The sequence below is a fragment of the Symphalangus syndactylus genome, chromosome 21 (assembly GCF_028878055.3).
Source record: "Symphalangus syndactylus isolate Jambi chromosome 21, NHGRI_mSymSyn1-v2.1_pri, whole genome shotgun sequence".
NCBI lineage: Eukaryota > Metazoa > Chordata > Mammalia > Primates > Hylobatidae > Symphalangus > Symphalangus syndactylus.
The window spans coordinates 65,345,464-65,367,052 of NC_072443.2; the positions used below are offsets into that span (position 1 = coordinate 65,345,464).

The 21,589-nt window shown below is 39.9% G+C and overlaps 1 protein-coding gene across 3 annotated transcripts in view; it reads left to right on the plus strand.

The window, feature by feature from the left end:
• The first annotated feature begins 2,223 nt into the window (after positions 1-2,223).
• The window catches only part of IL5RA (interleukin 5 receptor subunit alpha), a 44,660-nt gene continuing 25,294 nt past the window's right edge, over positions 2,224-21,589 (plus strand). For all 3 annotated transcript variants that reach the window (XM_063630723.1, XM_063630724.1, XM_063630722.1), the window contains exons 1-9: positions 2,224-2,654; positions 3,914-4,055; positions 7,641-7,725; positions 9,822-9,967; positions 10,806-10,944; positions 14,364-14,517; positions 14,597-14,784; positions 17,185-17,330; positions 20,736-20,874. In XM_063630723.1, the coding sequence (XP_063486793.1) occupies positions 7,644-7,725; positions 9,822-9,967; positions 10,806-10,944; positions 14,364-14,517; positions 14,597-14,784; positions 17,185-17,330; positions 20,736-20,874 (994 nt within the window). In that variant the 5' untranslated portion in view covers positions 2,224-2,654; positions 3,914-4,055; positions 7,641-7,643. The remainder of the gene's footprint in view (positions 2,655-3,913; positions 4,056-7,640; positions 7,726-9,821; positions 9,968-10,805; positions 10,945-14,363; positions 14,518-14,596; positions 14,785-17,184; positions 17,331-20,735; positions 20,875-21,589) is intronic.

Sequence of the window (21,589 nt, forward strand, 5' to 3'; positions counted from 1 at the left end):
GTTGACGCCTTTACTAAGCTCCTTTAACCAAAGTTCATGGTAGAGCCACTGAAACATGATTTTCGTTTTATTACTATTCATATTTCTATTTAGCTAAACTCACATTGTTTTGCTTAAAGGATGCAGATACATTTAATTTCACTTTTTAAAAAACGACTTTTGTGAATTCTTCCAGCATGTTCTATCATACTGTCTTCAGACGTTTACACTTTATTATAAAGAATTCAATTATTGCCATAAACAACCAAACAGGCCTCGCTCAGTGGCTCACGTCTGTAATCCCAGCACTTTGGGAGGCCGAGGTGGGTGGATCACCTGAGGTCAGGAGTTCAAGACCAGACTGACCAACGTGGTGAAACCCCATCTCTACTAAAAATACAAAAAAATTAGCTGGGTGTGGTGGCAGGGACCTGTAATCCCAGCTACTCAGGAGGCTGAGGCAGGAGAATCGGTTGAACCCGGGAGGTGGACGTCGCGGTGAGCTGAAATCGCACCATTGCACTCCAGCCTGGGCAACAAGAGCTAAATTCCATCTCAAAACAAACAAACAACCCCCCCTGACCCCCCACCAAAAAAAAAAAAAGTCCCTGCCTCTCATTTTTTGGTTTGTGCTTACACAGAAACATAGAGACAATGTTTCTGTACGAGCATGTGTTTGCTTTGTTTGCTTGTTTTTATTGGCGTAATTAATTAAAGATCATATACCCAGGAAGGTGGTATGGAAGGAGTAGCCAGATCTAATTTTCTTTATACCCTTCACCATGCCTAGCATAGTGCATAGGTGCATTCAATGAATATTTGAGTAAATGAATGTAAGAAATATACAGACCATTGGCTGAGTGTGGTGGCTCACACCTGCAATCCCAGCACTTTAAGAGGCCAAGGCGGGTGCATCACTTGAGGTCAGGAATTTGAGACAAGCCTGGCCAACATGGTGAAACCCCGTCTCTACCAAAAATACAAAAAATTAGCTAGGCGTGGTGGCGGGTGCCTGTAATCCCAGCTACTCGGGAGGCTGAGGCAGGAGAATCACTTGAACCTGGGAGGCAGAGGTGGCAGTTAGCAGAGATTGTGCCACTGCACTCCAGCCTGGGCAACAGAGGGAGACTTCGTCTCAAAAAATATACATATATATATAGAGAGAGACCATTAAAGCAGCCTTTTAAGCTAGAAATTACTGTCTTCACAATGATTAATAAGTATTTTTAAGGCTTCATTAGTGACAAATATGTTACATGTATAAACAGATGTGCAGGACTTAAAAGAGTAGGCCAGATGGTTGATACTATATCTTAACTTTTCTGGGTGCCTCTTAGCAAATAAATGGAACTCTCTCTGTTCCTTGTTTTACTGCCCCTTTCCCCAAGGAAAATCACATTTTTCAGGTCTGACAACAATTTTCAACCTGACAACAATTGCTCCGGTTTCATTTTGGCAACTGCTAAAATGGTCACCTTGGGAACCCCAGGCACACACGCTGACTGTACTTGCACAGCTCCTACACTGAGCCTTTCGGAAATTTCCTCCAAGAAGCTTGCCTATCATCTCACAAACAGAACCACTGATCTAACCTGGGCAGCCATCTTTCTGCATCTGCTCTGTCTGAGACTCTCCCAACCGGCTCCTAAGGAGACAGGGAATCCTGCATCACTCATCCCTTAGGCTAGACTGAAGGTCTCCTTCCAGAGGCAACTACTTACTACTCTCTGCCTTGGGTCATACAATAAGCACTATTCTTATCTATTCACACGCTAAGCTACTTTTTTTAAGCCAGCTTTGCTAGCTGGCCACCTCGAAATTCCCCAGAAGGAATCAAACAGAAATGGAACAAAGGACAGGAAAAGCCAAGGAGGTTTGCTGAAATTGAAGCATTCTGAAGACAGCTGGGTGGTACAATGGGCGTGATGTGAGGAAGGTGGTCTTGGGTGCACCCACAGACCAACACTTGCCATTGTTACAGTTTGTGTAGGACGATCTCAGGTGACAGACAGCAGCAATTTATCACACCCAGAAACACATTCCCCACACATATTTACTTGAGGGTACCAGACCTGCTTACAAAGCAGAGAAGAGCTACGGCGGTTCTCTAAGGTCAGAGAATTGCTGCTATTGCCTAGTGAGCAGGGAGAGGATACTCCTCAGGCCTTATTTCCTATCAAATCATGTGTCAGTGTTGCCTAGGATATAGAGGCACAGTAACTACTGTAGCCAAACAAGGCACAAAAACAAAACAGAAATGCAGTGCTTTAGAGGTACCCACAGAAAACTTGATTACCTTGTCACCATGAGTAAAAGTTAATTCCAACTCCTGAAGAGAGCAAACCAACTCTGAAAGAGAGTGAAAATGCAGACAAGACAGTTATCAGATAATGGCTATCTGGACGAGAGATTCTTTCATTTGACAGCAGTTTGGTTGTTGGGAGTCCCAGCTCAGCTCCTGCATAGTTGCTCTGTACAAATCCTCCTCCATATTTGCTTAGAGAAAACGTGTTGCCATCCCATCGTGAAGGAAGCTGCCTGAGAGTTTTTAACCATTACAGCTGTGATGATGAAAGAGTGAAGAACCGCCTCCAAGTTAAAAAGTGCACCCAGAGATAAGGTTCATTCTCAATGCCCTGCCGCTGCTTCTGATCGCATGGCCACCGCACTTCTCAGTAAGTGGGAATCAAATGCTTCACTCACCACAGAGTAAGCAAATAAATATCTTTTTTCTGTGACATGGGCTGTAACAATACACTGTGCTCCACCTCCTAATAATTTTACTACACCCAGGGTGGGGAGGAGGGTTAGGAAAAGCAAGAAACAATGACTTCTAAATATATGACAAACTTGTAAACAACAAAAAGGGGAAACAAAACTCCTTATAATTCTATTATTATTAGCAGGGACAGAACTAATAATGGTCCTGTTAAACTTGCATTATTAGGCAGGTCATGTTGATTCTGGGTATAGCATTCTATTCTTGTGTTTTGGCTCAGTAACTGAGATGTGCAAATCCGTGGCAAGGTGAGTCATATTAAAACAACACCTGTGGTTTTGTTAATGCTTATATAAATATAAGACATTTGTTTTCCATTGCTCCAGATAATTATGCAATTAAAATGAGAACATATATTCTGCCAAGATTTCTTAGAAAATAAATGAGTTTCCAAAATAGGGTATAGGGTTTAATAAAATATCTCAGGAAGTTTCAGAGTTAAGCAAGAAATCTACAAATGAAGAAACAACAACAAAAAGTAGAGAGAGGCACTTTATCTAACTGAAGGAGGCGTTCTGTTTTTTCTTTCTGGTAGGGGTTCTTGGATTTCCAAGATTGTTTCGTTGTATATAAAATATACCCAAATTTGCTGAAATATTTCACTTGGTTTTGTGTTCACTAATGTATTTACCTAAAGCAAGGTAAGCATATTTCCATGTAGACAGAAAAAAAGGATGAAATGGAACCAAAAAAAGGGAAAAAAGGAGAGACAGAGAGAGAAGAAAAATCAGATTAATACCCATGAGCCTAAAGTTAATAAACACATGAAAAGTCATGTTGCTTTTATAGCCGTGTGAATAATATACTTAGTACTTGCTTTAATGAATTACCATACTGAACATTTTATTACCTGGTACGATTTCTATTTTAAGTGAATATGTCCTCTTTCATGGTTATGGAAAAAGGAATTTATGTAGCTATTTGTTACAAGTTTGCATTTCAAAGCATAATAAAGTCTTAGAAGTTAAATCACCTCATTTGTTTTTATTACTTGAAACACTGCATGGGAAATTTTTAGGCAAAGTACCAACAGTGGGCCAGGCTTGTTACACACTCCCCAGCCTGCTGCACTCCTGACCTAACTCATTCCTCTGTTAGGTTTCACCGCACATTGCACATTAGGGCTGTGCACTAATTTGCTTCTATTCCACACAGGGCCAGGCACACTGAGCATCGGTCCTGTGCCTGACACTGTGCTAGATGCTGGGGTTGCAGCCACGAGCATAGACATGACAGACACGGTCCTCGCCATCTTCTGTTGAGTACTGATCGGAACAAGAGGATCGTCTGTAGACAGGTACGCCCAGGAGCATGGATGTGAGATGACAAATTGCACTGTGTGCAACTGGCAGGAATATTTAACCACTGGGATATTTGTAGCAAACTCCTTCTTCTATTTTTCCAAATACTCAAGGTGGCAACACCATTTCCACTTGGACTGACAGAGAGTTTTATGTTTACAGCCACAACCTGAACTCATGAGTTATATTTTAGGACTATTTCAGAAATTTAATCAAAAGTACAGTAGTAGTAAAAAAAAAATTGCATGCATGATAAGTGGTCCTTATTATTCATTTATATATTTAGGAATGTGCAGTTTTTCATTGGGGGGTAATGCAATATACCTAGGTAAACATGTCTTCTGCAGTTTATACCTTGGTTTATTTATTCTTCATCCCCCAAGAGATAACTTTTATTGCTGATTATACTGTACAGGATAAAAGAGAAAGTAAACTCTTTATATTTAAAAGCCTAAAAGGGCATGAATCCTCTCAGTTGCTTTACAATTTCTGCCACTAAGGTTGAGTCTGGAATTAGGTGTTACCACAGTTGACTCAAAAAGGTTTTAAAAACAGGGGTGCCAGTATAAATTTGGTTATAAAACAAATACCCCAGGCAGAAAAATAAGTTGGGAAAAAAAGAGGGGAAAATATTTGTAAGTCTGAACTTCAGTAGAATTTGACCAGTTCTCAAGAACACTGGGGAAATCCACTGCTAATTGTCAAAATTTTACCAAACTTCCTAGAAACACCTATAGAGAAGGAGATTGTGGTTGTTTTCTCCAAAATTTCAAAAAACGTTAACACCTATCAGAAACTAGATTTTTAGAGAGCACTTGAGGAATTTTAGATTGACTCGATGAAATGTTATATGAGCAAGTAGATCATGAGATCATGACTTCTCTTAAAGACTGAGCATGTATTCCTAGTGATAAACAATCTATAGTTGCTTCATTCTGCTTAGTTTGCATCTTAACAATTTAATGGTTTTCTGCTAGATTTTAATTGGTAGCCATGAGAGGAATGAGTCAAACATATTGTCGATATATACGTTTAAGCTAATGAAGTCACTCTATTCTTTTATAGTGAAATATGACCCAGTTGACATCTATATAACAGCGTATCTTTGGACTAAAGAAATGGCCTGAAGAGATTTGTTGTTGTTGTTGTTGTTGTTGCTATTGTTGTTGTTTTAAGCAGGGACAAGAAGTATTAAGGGGCCACAGAGAGTGAGCAGAATTGTAGAAAACATGGTATCAAATCCTGAAGCTCTAGTAATATTCGACCTTATGTAAAATTTATCTGACTCACAAAAAAAAAACTGTCATTCTTGTTAATATTTAGACCCCTATTGAGTACCTTGTGCTGCCTATAGGACAACTGATTTTGTTCAAAACATCTCTTTTTAAATATAAAATACAGCAATGAGACATGAAAAAGTTGTCTAGTTATTTATGGCCAAAAACTAATACTCAAAAATTTTTTGAATGATTAAATTTGAAAAACAATTCTATTTTTAGCAGCTATAAAATCAGAATACATGACAAATTCTAGGGGAGAGTGCTTGCTTATATAAAATATTCAATTATCTCTCCACTGAGATATTCAACAGTTTTATTATTTACTTCAACAATTTAATTGCAAAGGATAAATACACGTTTATTGTTTTTACAAGTACACTCACAACATAGTTTTACTTTGCCAGTGAAAGCCACAAAGAAATATTACTTTTGCATTTTTTTCTGACCTAGAATTTCTATTATTGAAAATTAATGCAAAATGAGAGCATATTTAATATTATTTCAGGAAATGCTGACATTTTAAGAAATCACCTTCATAACTTAAGGAGGAAGCTATCTTCGTTGCTGTTCTTAAGGAATTTTTATCTTTGCTTCTCAGGCTTAGTAGATTACTAGTGTTTTCCCTTAATTCATTAAAATTCTCACTTGTGAAAATTTTTAAAAAATTATAGAGTACCTGCTTTTGTTGTCATCGTCATCTTTTTTTTTTTTTTAATTTCTACATGATGTGAAATCCTCAGAGAAAAATCAACAGGATTTTAAAATCAAAACTGGCATACTTCTGATTAACAGTACTTAAGTTTATTTGAAAAGGAATTGAGTGATTTATACGCCGATCCTTTCCTGCTGTTGTGGCATTTTACCAATTTCATTAGTAAGTTCAGCAGTAATTGTAGCAACTTAAGTAATAATTTAAGAAGTAATAATGAAGTAAAGAGTGTTCTATGCTATTTCCTGGAGGTATTCATTTAGCCCAGGTCTCTCCTGTGGTTCTACCGGAATTATATTTGGAAAATATCAAGCCACTTAAAGAAATGTTTTAACTGAAATTATAAATCATTGTAATTAGTACCATAAAGTTGACAGAGCATAAGTTTTGCCACTGGAAGATCAGAGATTGGGTCTAGGCTCCATTACTGAACAGCTGTTTGATCTTTGGCAAATTATTTCACCTTTCAGACTCCTTTCCTTCGTGGGAAGGAATAATGTCCGTGGAAGGGATTTCCATCATGTATAACAGCCACATGTGTCTGGTATCAAATCTCAGGGGGGAGCACGTGGTACAAGAGCAGGAAGAACTCCTGTGTAAAAGTGAGGACAACATAGGGGAAAGCCATGCGTGTTATTTGCCCTTAGTTAAGTTCTTATGAAATATGACTTTCAGAATGTGCAGAAGAAAAACTCAAGACTTCTCATCTACAATTCCCAGAAAGAGATCACCGACTCTCCTCTTTGACACGTAGAACAGGATGCCGAGACTTTTGTGTGTGTTCACGCTGGGTTATCATATTTCCAGCTCTAAATTCCTTCTCATTGCCCAATTGTTTCAAGGAGATAGAAATACTGTCTTTATTTTCCCCAGGTCTACCACTACGTTTTTCAATTCTTTTGTGACCTGCTCCCTTTGGGAGGGAGAAAAAAAACAAACAAACAACAACAAAAAAAACAAAAACAAAAACAAAAAACTCTTCAAAGTCAAAGTACCACAACTTGATTCTGGATTGGTGATACAAAGTTTCTCTTTCTCAGGCTACAGATTGTTTTAGATTGAAGTTTCCTGTCATGTTCACTCATCTTTAAATCCTCATAGTGAAAATGGTAATGTTGTTTATTTCTTTTATTGACTACCCTAGAACTTCTGCTGTTCAAAGATCTGCTCTGGTCTCTTACCGAAAAGCAATGCCCTCCTATTTGTTTCCTTCTCTTCCAGCTTTGCACATACCTTGGGTTCCACCAGGAAAGTCTTTTCCCTGTTGTGTGTGTCAAGGACTCTAGTTCACCCTTTATATGGCAAATCAGAAGTCTCTGCTCCTATTGTACCCCATACACACCTTTATTGGGGCAGTTTTTCAACTGGTTTACATTTATCAATTTATATTTCATTCTGTCCTTCAAACTATGAATCTACATCAGAAGGGCAAAGTCCAAGATTTGGTCATGTTTGTACTTCTAGCACATAACAAGTATGCCATAAATGTTTGTTAAATGGCCAAACGACTACATTTTATGTTAGAAAGCAGCTATCAGTTTTTCTTAAAAATAGCAACAAGATGATTTTGATATCTCCCCTGTTTTCTGTAGGATATGATCATCATGGCACCTGTATTACTGATTCTTTTGGGGGCCACTGAGATACTGCAAGCTGACTTACTTCCTGAAGACAAGAGTAAGGACCTTCTATTCATTTCAATAACGTTTATTTTTAAAAGTATGTTAGTAAAAGGATAACATTACTTTCTCTTAAACTGTCGATTAGAACATTATATATGGATTTTTATGAGACAATATTTACCCCCATCAGAAGACAGATGCTTTAAACATGCTATATTTTAAGAAAACAATGTTGGCTGAAATGCAAATGTGATGCATACAGTGGGAAATCAAAGTCAAAGTGCGGGCCTCCAGGCACCATGGAATAAAGCTGGCGCCAGTGGTCGCATTTGGAATGTCTTCCCACACAAGGGAGTACTTAGAAGGCCCCATGACCAAACATGAAGAAACTTCCACTGCATTTTGTCCTGAAATTTGTTGATGTATGTGTTTGGTGTGATGACAGAGTTTAAGGAAAATCATCACATGGTCCCAGTCTAGCATTGTCAGCAGAACTATCTATGGTAATGACAATGTTCTATCTCTGTAATGTCCAATGCAGTAGCCACTAGCCATATGTGACTATTGCGCCCTTGAAATATGGATAGTGCAACTAAGGTAATGAATTTAAATCAATTTAGGCTGTACGCAGTGGCTCACACCTGTAATCCCAGCACTTTGAGAGGCCGGGGCAGGTGGAGCATTTGAAGTCAGAAGTTGGAGACCCACCTGGCTAACATGGTGAAACCTCAACTCTACTAAAAATTCAAAAATAGCCAGATGTGGTGGCACATGCCTGTAATCTCAGCTACTTGGGAAGCTGAAGCAGGAGAATAGCTTGAACTGAGAAGCAGAGGTTGCAGTAAGCTGAGATCACACAACACTGCCCTCCAGCCTGGGCGGCAGAGTGAGACTCTGTCTCAAAAATTAATTAATTAATTAATTAAAATTTCAATAGCCACAAGTTGCCAGTGGCTACCATAATGGACAGTGCAATATAGACAGAGCTCTAAAAATCCTCATGTGGTAAACATGGATGTAGAGGTGTGGAAGTCTGTTAAGGTCAATGGATAAATCCTGATAACTTAGTAAATGAATAAAAGAAGATTTTGTAATTGTGTGCACAATACTGTCCTAATTGTAGTAAAAAAATTAAAAATTGCATAAATATACGCCGAGAAAAAACATAATGAATATTTCATAGGTTAATGCCATTCTTAGTGGTACAATTATTTTAAAAAATTTATTTTCTTCTTTTTGCTTATCTGTGTTTCCCAAAATTTCTTCAATAAGTAGATATTGATTTTGTAATTAAACAAAAGCTTTTATTTTGAAAGCAAAGTCAGAGAGTGGCTCATGGGGGGAGAAGAAACCTTTTCTTTCTGTAAAGCCCTTTTTAAGTAAGTTTGCTTGCAAATATTTTTGTCTGTGACTCATAATAAGAGGTAAATACATTTTTACATTATGTACCAGCACACATACAAATATATAACTACCTTTATGTAGTGGAAACGACATTCATGAAACAGCTCTTATTATGTTTGATGCACACTGATATTTTCTATTCTATTTTTCTTCCACATTATTACAAATTCTGGTCACAAGCCAATACATTGTTATTATTGCCTGTTAATGGATAATGACTCTCAGTTTGAAAATTATGGTTACAGTGAATAGTGATATAGTAACATGTTCATATTTCAATAAAAATATAGGTATTACAGGTAAACACCTGGACAAGGGCAACGTAAAAAAGATATTAAAAACAGTTTTAAAGAAACCTCTTCTAGGACGGGCGTGGTGGCTCATGCCTGTAATCCTAGCACTTTGGGAGGCCGAGGCGGGCAGATTATTTGAAGTTAGGAGTTCAGGACCAGCCTAGCCAACATGGTGAAACCCTGTCTCTATTAAAAATACCAAAAAAAAACAAAAAAACAAAACAAAAAACACATTAGCCCAGCGTGGTGGCATGTGCCTGTAGTCCTAGCTACTCGGGTAGAAATGGCCACTTTCTCTTTGCCCTGATGTTACAGGCACGCATGAGCAACTGTGTCTGTGGTTCTGGCAGGTCCAGGACAGCATCTGCAGGGCAACAAATATTCAAAAAGTTTTAAAAGTGCTGTCTATGTCCAGTTGAACATCGTGTTGTTTCTTTATTCTTTGAATCAACAGTTTCACTTCTCCCACCTGTCAATTTCACCATTAAAGTTACTGGTTTGGCTCAAGTTCTTCTACATTGGAAACCAAATCCTGATCAAGAGCAAAGGAATGCTAATCTAGAATATCAAGTGAGAATAAATGCTCCAAAAGAAGATGACGTAAGTGTTTATTCTAATGGATATCCTTATTGAGAATAAATATGCATTTTGACTGCATTTTCTTTGTCAAATAAAATTTTGGATTAAAAAATTAAAATTACTGACAGGCTCTTTGTTATGTTACCAGTAGAATAGTGTCTCTGTAAGAATGCCTGTGTGCTAGTGCTGGGTGTATTGTTCAGCGTTAAATAGCATCGCAGAATATTTTAACTTTCGGATGATTCTTTCCCTTCAGGAAGAATGTTTAGTAACTTTTTAGGGACAATGGATTGGATACTGGTTTTCTGTTTCCCCTAAAATTACCAACAGAACAGGAGACAGTAGCCTAGTAAAACAAGAAGAGAGCAGGCAGAGTGGAGAGTCAGGGAAACCAAGTTCAAATCCCAGCTCATCCACTTCCTGCCTTTGCAACCTGGGACAAGTCATTTAGCTTCTCAGAGCCTCAGTTTTACCTCGGGGCTACATTCAGTCACCTGCTACATATTAGGCGTGCAATAAAGTCAAACAAAGGGAGAAGTGATTCATATTCACTATTTTTCAGTCAATATGGAATTCTAGAGAATTTTCTGTCAAACATTGACCTCTGGGGAGATGGTGGTCAAAGGGAATTTCACTGTAATATTTCATTTGTATTTACAAGAATAATGTGTTCATGCGTCATTGAGAAATTACTATGTTGTTATTACAATGGTTTTGTTTTGACTTTTTTCCTAGCAAAACTATTTCATTGCATCTTACTAATCATTTAAAAAGCAGAAGAAAATGCATATTTGATTAAAATAGCTCTATTAAGGCTAGTTCTCTTTTATGTATCATGACTTGTGGGTTTTATTTTTAGTATGAAACCAGAATCACTGAAAGCAAATGTGTAACCATCCTCCACAAAGGCTTTTCAGCAAGTGTGCGGACCATCCTGCAGAACGACCACTCGCTCCTGGCCAGCAGCTGGGTTTCTGCTGAACTTCATGCCCCACCAGGTAAAGCAGGCCTCCAAAACTCCAGTTTGTATGTTTTGGACTTTGCAAATATGGAAAAGTAGAAAAATTAACACTAACTCACTTTTCTTTAGTCAGCCACGCGGTCTTGTCACGTACTCTCCCATATCAACAACATCCTAACCAAGGCTGCTGCCACTTTGTATCATAACCAACTGAATTCCATCTGGCATATTCTTGCAGAAATATCCACCGTCTCTGCATTGGCCTCCAGTGGAAAGTTGGTGTTTCTGATACTTAGAATCAGTAATACTTCTGATCAAACACTTAAGTGCGCACAGAAATAGGGGAGAGAAAAGAGGAGAAGCAGGCTACCAAGTCCCGGGACATGTGGGTGCACTCAGTAACCATTGTCTTGGCCAGTTGAGCTCACGGGTAATTTTCAAACAACCATCTTGTCATATCACCAGCTGAAAAGACCACGCCTCCTGAATTGTGTTGGTGACTTATAATAGAATCATAAAGATCTTCTCATTTACTTTTTTTTTTTTTTTTTTTTTTGTGATAGAGTCTCCTTCTGTTGCCCAGGCTGAAGTGCAGTAGTGTGTTCTTGTCTCGCTGCAACCTCTGCCTCCTGGGTTCAAGTGGTTCTCATGTCACAGCCTCCTGAGTAGCTGGGATTATAGGTGTGTGCCTCCATGCTGGACTAATTTTTGTATTATTATTATTATTATTATTATTATTATTATTATTGAGATGGGGTTTTGCCATGTTGGCCAGGCTGGTCTCGATCTCCTGGCCTCAAGCCATCCACCCGCCTCGGCCTCCCAAAGTGCTGGGGTTACAGACGTGAGCCACCGTGTCCGGCCCCATTTACTTGTTATAACTTGTCTAGACCACATACCAGCCAATCTGCATGGGCTTGATCCCAAGTACAGAAACTAATCCAAGGTAGATACAGGATCACAGATATGGGTTATTGTATGTGGCTTACCTCAAACCACTATCCCCCTTTCTATAATGAATAACTGGACTTTACCTATGAGGCACTTTGCAGCTTACATTTCTACAATTCTAATTATCCTCTGAGCACTCTAATATAGGATGACACTGATAAAAATTATTTGTTTTGAACCAAGTAGAATTCACATAAAATGATTCTTTGGATGAGAACTATAAGACAGAGAGTTGTCAGGATCTCTAAAATACTGTACTTGGGTGTGGACTTTCTGGTCATTTGGTGCATGGACAAATATATATTAGGTTGGTGCAAAAGTAATGACCAAAATCACAATTACTTTTACATCAACCTAATATATGCATATATAAATGAACTGAATAAGTCAATTTGCTTTGAGGTAGTTCTTCTTTTTGTCTGTGCAAAAGCACAGATATAAAGAAGAAATCCATCTTTAACTTCTCTACAGGTAATAAGAGGCTCTCTCACATCATCTTCTCCCTCTGCTTCTTGAAAGACACTGGCTGACAGTGATAAAAATGATCTACAGCTGACTTAAGCTACGATCAAAAGACCCCCTTCTATCTCTCAAGGCTCCCACTTGGATGCGGTCCTTCCCGGCCCGGGTGCAAGACCTTGTTTCCTTCTCTGAGCAACCACCAACAAGGCCAGTGTTTCCCACAGTGTGTTTTAAAGACCAACAGTTAATACAGCAACAAGAGGTTGAAGTGTAAACGAGCCTTTCTAGTCACGTAATTTGAGAAATCCTTAATGAAGCAAACATAAAAAGGTTGCATTTAAAATCTTGGCCAGGTGCGGTGGCTCACGCCTGTAATCCCAGCACTTTGGGAGGCCGAGGCGGGTGGATCACTTGAGGTCAGGTGTTCAAGACCAGCCTGGCCAACATGGTGAAACCCCGTCTCTACTAAAAATACAAAAGTTAGCTGAGTGTGGTGGCACGTGCCTGTAATCCCAGTTACTCGGGAGACTGAGGCAGGAGAACTGCTTGAACCCAGGAGGAAAGGTTGCAGTGAGCTGAGATCATGCCACTGCACCCTAGCCTGGGTGAGAGAATAACTCTGTTTCCAAATAATAATAATAATAATAATAATAATAATAATAATACATAAAAATCTGAAAGTTTTCTTTTTTGTTTTTTGAGACAGGGTCTCACTCTGTTGCCCAGGCTGGAGTGTAGTGGCATGATCTTGGTTCATTGCGGCCTTGGCCTCCCCAGTTCAAGTGATCCTCCCACCTCAACCTCCCGAGTAGCTGGAACTATAGACACGTGCCACCACACCTGGCTGATTCTTGTATTTTTTGTAGAGTTGGGGTTTTGCCATGTTGCCCAGTCTTGTTTCAAACTCCTGAGCTCAAGCAATCTGCCCACCTCAGCCTCCCAAAGTGCTGGGACTACAGGTGCATGCCACCACACCTGGCTGATTTTTATATTTTTTGCAAAGATGAGGTTTCACTGTGTTGCCTGGGCTGGTCTCAAACTCCTGGGCTCAAGAGATATCCACCCGCCTTGGCCTCCCAGAGTGCTGGGATTACAGGCATGAGCACTGTGCCTGGCCAATTCAAGGTTTTCTTAAAGTCCTTGTATATTAAAGAGGACTTTAACATGCTAATGTGCATCAAGTCTGCAAAGTCTGCAATCTTGCAGTGTTGTCAAAACTCATTTCTTCTGAGCAGCAATCTGTGTAACTCATGAAGAATTTGGATACAACCTAATGAATCACACAATTCTAGGATGGAAAGGGGTACTCAAGACCTTCCTGTACCAACCCTCTCCTTTACAGTTGAAAATACAGAGCCCAGAAGAGTGGGGGTCAATGTCTCATAGCTAGTTATTAACAAATGTGGCATTAGAGCACCAAAGTTGCTGGACATCAACCTCCAAATGACAATATATTGTACTTCACTTGAACTTCCACACATTTATTGCACAAACACCACCCGCAAGCCCCAAACAAAATAGCTGGGAAGCTCTTTAATATCAGAAATGGGGACTTTATAATTCTAATTCCGTATCTCAAGTAAGTTGGCCTTTAGTAGTTAGTAGGTTTCTAGAAATATGTGATGATGGCTGGGCATGGTGGCTCATGCCTGTAATTCCAGCATTTTAGGAGGCTGAGGCAGGTGGATCACTTGAGGTGAGGAGTTCAAGACCAGCCTGGCCATCATGGTGAAATGCCAGCTCTGGTGAAAATACAAAAATTAGCCAGGTGTGGTGGTGCACACCTGTCATCCCAGCTACTTGGGAGGCAGAGGCACGAGAATCGCTCCAATCCAGTAGGCACAGGTTGCAGTGAGCCAAGATCGCAACACTGCACTGCAGCCTGGGTGACAGAGCGAGGCTCTGTCTCAGGGGAAAAAAAAAAGTGAAGATGATTATTTTTTGGTGATGAGTATGATGTTCACGTCACTATAGTTCCAAAAGAGCATGAAATTCAGAGTTTACCATGGCAATGTTTTGTTCTTTTTATTTTTGACTACCTAGGGTCTCCTGGAACCTCAATTGTGAATTTAACTTGCACCACAAACACTACAGCAGATAATTATTCACATTTAAGGTCGTACCAAGTTTCCCTTCACTGCACCTGGCTTGTTGGCACAGATGCCCCTGAGGACACGCAGTATTTTCTCTACTATAGGTTAGTACTGTGCCTATTTTTACTTAGGCAAATGGTTGTTTCCTGCAACCTCATAAAACTCGTGAATGTTCCAATTTAGGTATGGCTCTTGGACTGAAGAATGCCAAGAATACAGCAAAGACACACTGGGGAGAAATATCGCATGCTGGTTTCCCAGGACTTTTATCCTCAGCAAAGGGCGTGACTGGCTTGCGGTGCTTGTTAATGGCTCCAGCAAGCACTCTGCCATCAAGCCCTTTGATCAGCTGTTTGCCCTTCACGCTATTGGTAAGATCGACTTAACCCAAAGCTAAAATAACCGAATCTCAGAATCTTAGCACTGGAGGGAAGGGTTATAAAGATCACCTAGTTTTACTACTTTTCTGATGCCAAGTAAGCATCAGACCCATGTTTGAAAACCACTGGGGCAGGGTTCTCCATCCCAACACCACCAATGATTTTTGCTGGATAACTCTGTGTTGTGGAGGGCTGTGCTGGGCACTGTAGGATATTTAGCAGCATCTCTGGCCTCTACACACTAGATGCCAGTAGTATGCCCCTCTGTCCTTGAGCTGTGACTTTTAAAAAAGTCTCAGACTTTGCCAAATGCCCCTCAAGGGGTAAAATTTCCCCCAGTTGAGAATCACTGCACCAGAAAAAGTGAATTTAGCTGCTTAAAAGAGACCATTTAATATTTCATGAGTTCTGACAGGTTTTGTGAAATTTCTGCCCCTGGGTCCTGTGATGGACTAGTGCCACCCCAGGTGATTTGAGTCCTTTCCCTATAGAATAGCCTCTCTTAGCTGTTCACAGTCAGCACGTTTCCCATCCAGAAGCCCTTCTCCCAGGCTACCATCTCTCTCTCTGAATTTCTCACTGTTCTGGCCCATCTCCTGGATGTTCTGCAGCTCGAATATCTCTCAGTGTGCAATTCTCCGCTCTAAAAATTCTATTCATGGTTTCATCTGCTCAGTTCTCAATAAAGAAGACACTCTCCCTCATCCCAGATAGTTCTATTAGTGAAACTCATCAGGCGCTCTCACATGGCATTCTCAGTTGTGGAGATTCCAGATTTCAATGATGGGTGGTTATTATGGGCTGTGGGGCAAGACTGCCTGGATTTGGATCCTGGCTCCACCACTGGCTGAGTGACCTTGGACAAGCTGATCATTCCTTTGTGCCTAGTCTTCTTATCTGAAACAATGGAGAGGAATCAATACTTCCTGTGCGGTTTTTGTGAGAATTGTGTTACTAATGATAAAGTGCTTAGAACAGTGCCTGGCATAAAGGTTTAATAAACACACTACAATATTATTTAGAGGGTATGATTTGGCTGTGACATATCTATATCCAATGGAATATAACTTTGTGTAAAGAATCAGAGCCCTTACTAAAGAGGTTATGCAATTCTCTCCACTAGTATATTTCTTAGGCGAACTAAAAATGTCACTTTCATGAAAATAGGCAATAAAAGATGCTGAGGAAGACCTAAGAAACAATGATATTAATATGAAAACGGATATGATCTAGTACAGACCACAGGAATTCATTTTTCTTTTATGATTTTCATTTTATTGAGGCTAATTCCTAGGATTACTAAAATAAATAAGTACTTTCTTGGTTAAGAATTTTCTTCATAGGGAATAGGAGACTCTGAAGCCAGTGGATTCCACTCTTAGCTTGTCCCTATTAATTGTGAGATCTAAGTCATATTACCTAAGACAAGGACACTCATTAAGAATTCATTTCCCCTTACCTCACGGGACCATAAGACAATCAAGTGAGATCTCAAGGGAAAGGACATTAGAGTCCTAAGTGAAGACAAATGTAGCCCAATCCATTCTTACTTTTTTTTTTGAGACAGATTTCTTGCTCTGTCGCCCAGGTTGGAGTGCAGTGGCACGATCTTGGCTCACTGCAAGCTCCGCCTCCTGAGTTCACGCCATTCTCCTGCCTCAGCCTCCTGAGTAGCTGGGACTACAGGCGCCTGCCACCACGCTCAGCTAATTTTTTGTATTTTTAGTAGAGACGGGGTTTCACCACGTTAGCCAGGATGGTTTCAATCTCCTGATCTTGTGATCTGCCCGCCTCAGCCTCCCAAAGTGCTGGGATTACAGGCGTGAGCCCCCACGCCCAGCCCCAATCCATTCTTTTTGATGCAAAAGAAAACTGAAGCTTCCTGCTCCATCCCCCAAACAAACAAAAAACAAAAGACGCAGTAAACAAAATGAAATTAAAATTAAAAACTGAATCTCAGAAAGGGGAAGTGATTTGCTCAGGGCCACATACCTACTGGGAAGAGGCAGGGCTTGGGGGAAGGTCCAGGGAAATGTTCTCTCAGTGGTCAGGTTTATTCTGGGCCTGGTACAACTTGAGTAGTAAAGGGGGATGGTGGGTGAGTCTTGCAATGAGCTGAGGGGGAAGAGATTCAAGCATTCAACTCCATTTGGAGTAGTAATCCTTGTAGTTTCCAGAAAGGGTCTCTTCTTCTTCAGCACTATAAGACAAGAGTATTATGGGAGGCCACTGGCTTCCTGTGGCTTGGAAATCAGTTGATTAAGTCCTGATGGTAAATATTTGAAAAAAAGCGTATCTTAGAAATGCCTTGAGAAGTGTGGGTGGATTGGAGTTATCAGCTTTGATCACTGATTCTAAAAAAAATCACGGATCTTTCATTCCCTAACTTAGATCAAATAAATCCTCCACTGAATGTCACAGCAGAGATTGAAGGAACTCGTCTCTCTATCCAATGGGAGAAACCAGTGTCTGCCTTTCCAATCCATTGCTTTGATTATGAAGTAAAAATACACAATACAAGGAACGGATATTTGCAGGTAATTACTCAGATCATTCCAATATTTGATGACAGACATTTGTTTTAGAAACATTTAAAAAATTATCTTCAGTGACTGCAACCAAGTTACAGCTTGGTACTAACAAGGTCAAAGTTAACTTAATCTACCCAGGTATTATAGATATAACCAAATAGACATAAACCAAATCTTACTGGCCTTTTGTTTTGAAAGAACATACTTTTGGTTGAAAGTAATACAAAGGATTAGATACAGACTCACTGGTACTAGTGCTGGTTAAAATCTAAAATGATAGACGGGTGCAGTGACTCACGCCTGTAATCCTAGCACTTTGGGAGGCCAGTGTGGGTGGATCACCTGAGACCAGGAGTTCAAGACCAGCCTGGCCAACGTGGTGAAACCCCATCTCTACTAAAAATACAAAAATCAGCCAACATGATGGCACGTGCCTATAATCCCAGCTACTCGGGGGCGGGGACTGAGGCAGGAGAATCGCTTCAACCAGGGAGGCAGAGGTTGCAGTAAGCTGAGATTGCGCCACTGCACTCCAGCCTAGGTGACAGAGCAACACTTCATCTAAAAAAAAAAAACACCAAACTAAAATAATGCAGCTACTACAAAAACGGTATGATGAATTCTCAAAAAATTAGAAATAGAATTCCCATATGATCCAACAATTCCACTTCTGGTTATGTATACAAAAGAATTGAAAGCAAGGATTCAAAGAGATGTTTGTACACCCATGTCCATAGCAGCATTACTCACAATAGCCAAAAGCTGGAAGCAGCCCAAGTGCCCATTAAATGAATGGATAAGCAAAATGCAGCATATACATATAATAGGATATTATCTAGCATTAAAAGGAAGGAAATTCTGACACATGCTACCACACGGAGGATCCTTGAGGACATTATGCTAAGCAAAATAAGTCAGTCACAAAAGGACAAATACTGTCTGATTCTACTTTTATGAGGCTAAATAGTCAAACTCATAGAAACAGAGTAGGATGGTGGTTACCAGGAATTGGTAGGAGGGTGGATGGAGAGGTATTGTTTAATGGGTACAGAGTTTCAGTTTTGCAAGATTAAAAGAGTGTTGAACATTGGTGACACAACAATGTGAAAGTATTTAATATCACAAAGCTGTACACTTAAAAAGGATTAAGATGGTAAATTTCATTATATGTATTTTACTACAATTAAAAAAACTCATTAGCACTAATAGACAAAAATTTCAAGGGGAAAGGAACTGAGAAGAAAGCCAATCAACATTTCTTGAGCATTAATTATGTGTCAAGCTTTATGATGTGTTTATTCCATCCTCACATAATTCTATGATGCAATTACCATTCCCATTTTATAGGAAAGTGAGGCAAAAGAGATGAAGTAACTCTCCCACAGTCACAAAGCTAGGAAAAAAAAAATAGGATTCCAACTCATGTCTTATAGAGAGTAGACAAAGCCAATTCAATTAGATTCAACAAATTATTACAAATTCGCCTCTTTGTGAGAAATAAGACTGTTTCTGCCATGTTACCCAACCTTGTGACATACTTGCCCAGCCTTGGGGTTGCCCTCCCACAGGAAAAGCCGGTACAGCTAGAGATGGGGGTATGGGCACAGAGCCTGCTCTGCAGAGAGGAATTGAATGGAATCTGTAAGGATGAAGAGAAACTAGTCTGGTGAGAAAACATGAGAAGGACTTTCTTAGCCAGAGCATCCCAAAATACTTATACTGAAGGACTGTGTGTGCATGTGTGTGTGCGTGTGTTTTTGTAATGTCTAATCTACCATAGATTGGTGCTTTTGTCAAATACAATAAAAATGATTTACTAGAAAAAATTAAATATAGCCAAAGACATGTAAAGTGTCAGTTCACTGATCATGTGTTTGGATACCATGGCAATGTCAAATTGCTATCAATACTTCCAAATGGCAGTCATAATTTTATCTGTATTTAGCCCATCACAAGCCAGTAATAAATAGTTCCTGTCTTGCACCAGCCTAGGAAAAGGAGTAACTTTATGCTTGAGAGAGTATGGTTCTTTCAGTCAAGTGGCAAGCAATTCAGTCTGCCTGGATGCCTGGACATAAGACCAACACTGAAATCATGACTCTATATTTGACACTGTGACTTCTCCCAGAGTGGCTCTATAAGATTTTGCTAAAAAATAAAGAAATGGCTTCTTTTTTAAAAACCATGACTATGGGCAATGGATGCCACAAACTCATCTCTCTCTCCTCTCTTCTATCCCTGAACCCTGGCAACGACTAGTCTGTTCTCCACCTCTTTAATTTTCCCATACCTAATTTTGACTTTATACTTTTTAAAAAAAGAAGATTCCAAAACTGAATAATCTATAGGGGCCCACAAAATCTGGATCTGTCCCTCAGCCTTCAGCCTAACAGATATAGAGTATAAAAAGGTCCATGCATCACCGGGGCTCCTGTGTTAGCTCTGCAACTTTTTGTGTTAGGATCAAATGGACTAGTGTGCTTGGCAAGTAAGATGGGCATTGTCTCTATCAGTGAGATCCCTGAAGGATAATAATATACCCAATGGCAGCTATGGATGAAGGGGCACATTTCCAGTCTTACCCTGACACAGATGTCAATTCCACACCCAGGACATGTGGACTTGCACCTTGAAGATAGAAAATTCATACCGTGTATGAATATACATGTGTGTATATTCATGTGTGTATAGTTTTACACAATAGGGAAATATGTCTACATTTGCAGAGTAAAAGAAGAATTTTGGTAGCAGCATGAAAACTGGATGTGAGTGGGGAGGGGCCACACGGACATATGATATCAGTTAGTGGCTACTGCAATGGTCCAAGCAAAAGATAATAAGAGCTAAAATAGGCAACGGTCACAGGGCTGGAGTAAAAAAGGGAGAAACACCTCCGGGGGTATTCAAGATACAGGTGTCAGGAACACATCTCTGGCACAGGGGACTAGCTGGATGGTGGCGACCATGATCAGTAGAAGGAAAAAGAAGAAGGGCTCATTCATGAGAAAATAGCTTCATTTCAACACTAGACAATCTAGCATTCATGTGATATTATTTAGTAATGTGACTATAGATTATGGAGGGACAAGGTGAGGGAATAATGCATTCTAGCATAGGCCACTCCAGTCTTTCAGTCTGGAAACATCAGCTGGGCCTGGATAGGAACACCTGGATCTTGACTGTTGATCATTTCGTATATGTTGGTTACAAGATAGCGTTCCACTGAAGGGTGACTGCCAATACGTCCACAGTAAAGCACCTAGCATAAACGAATTAATATGTGCCCTGTTGATTTTAAAGGGCTTGCTGTACAGTGAGTCACAGGACCTATATAGGACCTCCCATTCTGATAATTGGCAGAACTAAATTAGGTGTCTAGAGATTCTTATAATGCTATTTTTCCCCACTTAGATAGAAAAAATGATGACCAATGCATTCATCTCAATAATTGATGATCTTTCTAAGTACGATGTTCAAGTGAGAGCAGCAGTGAGCTCCATGTGCAGAGAGGCGGGGCTCTGGAGTGAGTGGAGCCAACCTATTTACGTGGGTGAGTAGCTTACGTTTATTTTACACTGGCAGCCTTCCTTGTGATCAAAAAAGGTAATCCTAGAAGTGTACACGTTCACTCGTGGGTCTTAAAATGGTTTCATATCTCTATTGTGACTAATTTTCTATCAGTCTACTGCCTTTTCAGTCAGGAATAGATTTGCCATGAAGCCAGTGAAGTTTTTAAGTGTCTAGGCTTCTCATTAGCACCAACCTTCCTAGACCTGGTGCCTATTTTTTTTCCAAATTTTGTTTCTACTTCTATCCATTTTTTAAATTAAACGTTTTATTTTGAAATAATTATTAGACTCACATGCTGTGAGAAGAAATAATAGAGATCCTGTATCTCTTTCATCCAGTTTTCCTCAAGGGTAACATCTTACAAAACTATAGTACAATAGTGGAATAGAATATTGGTGTTGGTAATCCAGATCTTACTGATTTCATCAATTTTATATGTCCTCATTTGTTTGTTTGTTTCTTTTTGGACAGAGTCTTGCTCTGTCAACCAGGCTGGAGTGCAGTGGCGCCATCTCAGCTTACTGCAACCTCTGCCTCCTGGGTTCAAGCGATTCTGTCTCAGTCTCCCATGTAGCTGGGACTACAGGCACATGCCATCACGCCTGGCTAATTTTTGTATTTTTAGTAGAGACAGGGTTTCACCACGTTGGTCAGGCTGGTCTCGAACTCCTGACTTCAGGTGATCCACCGGCCTC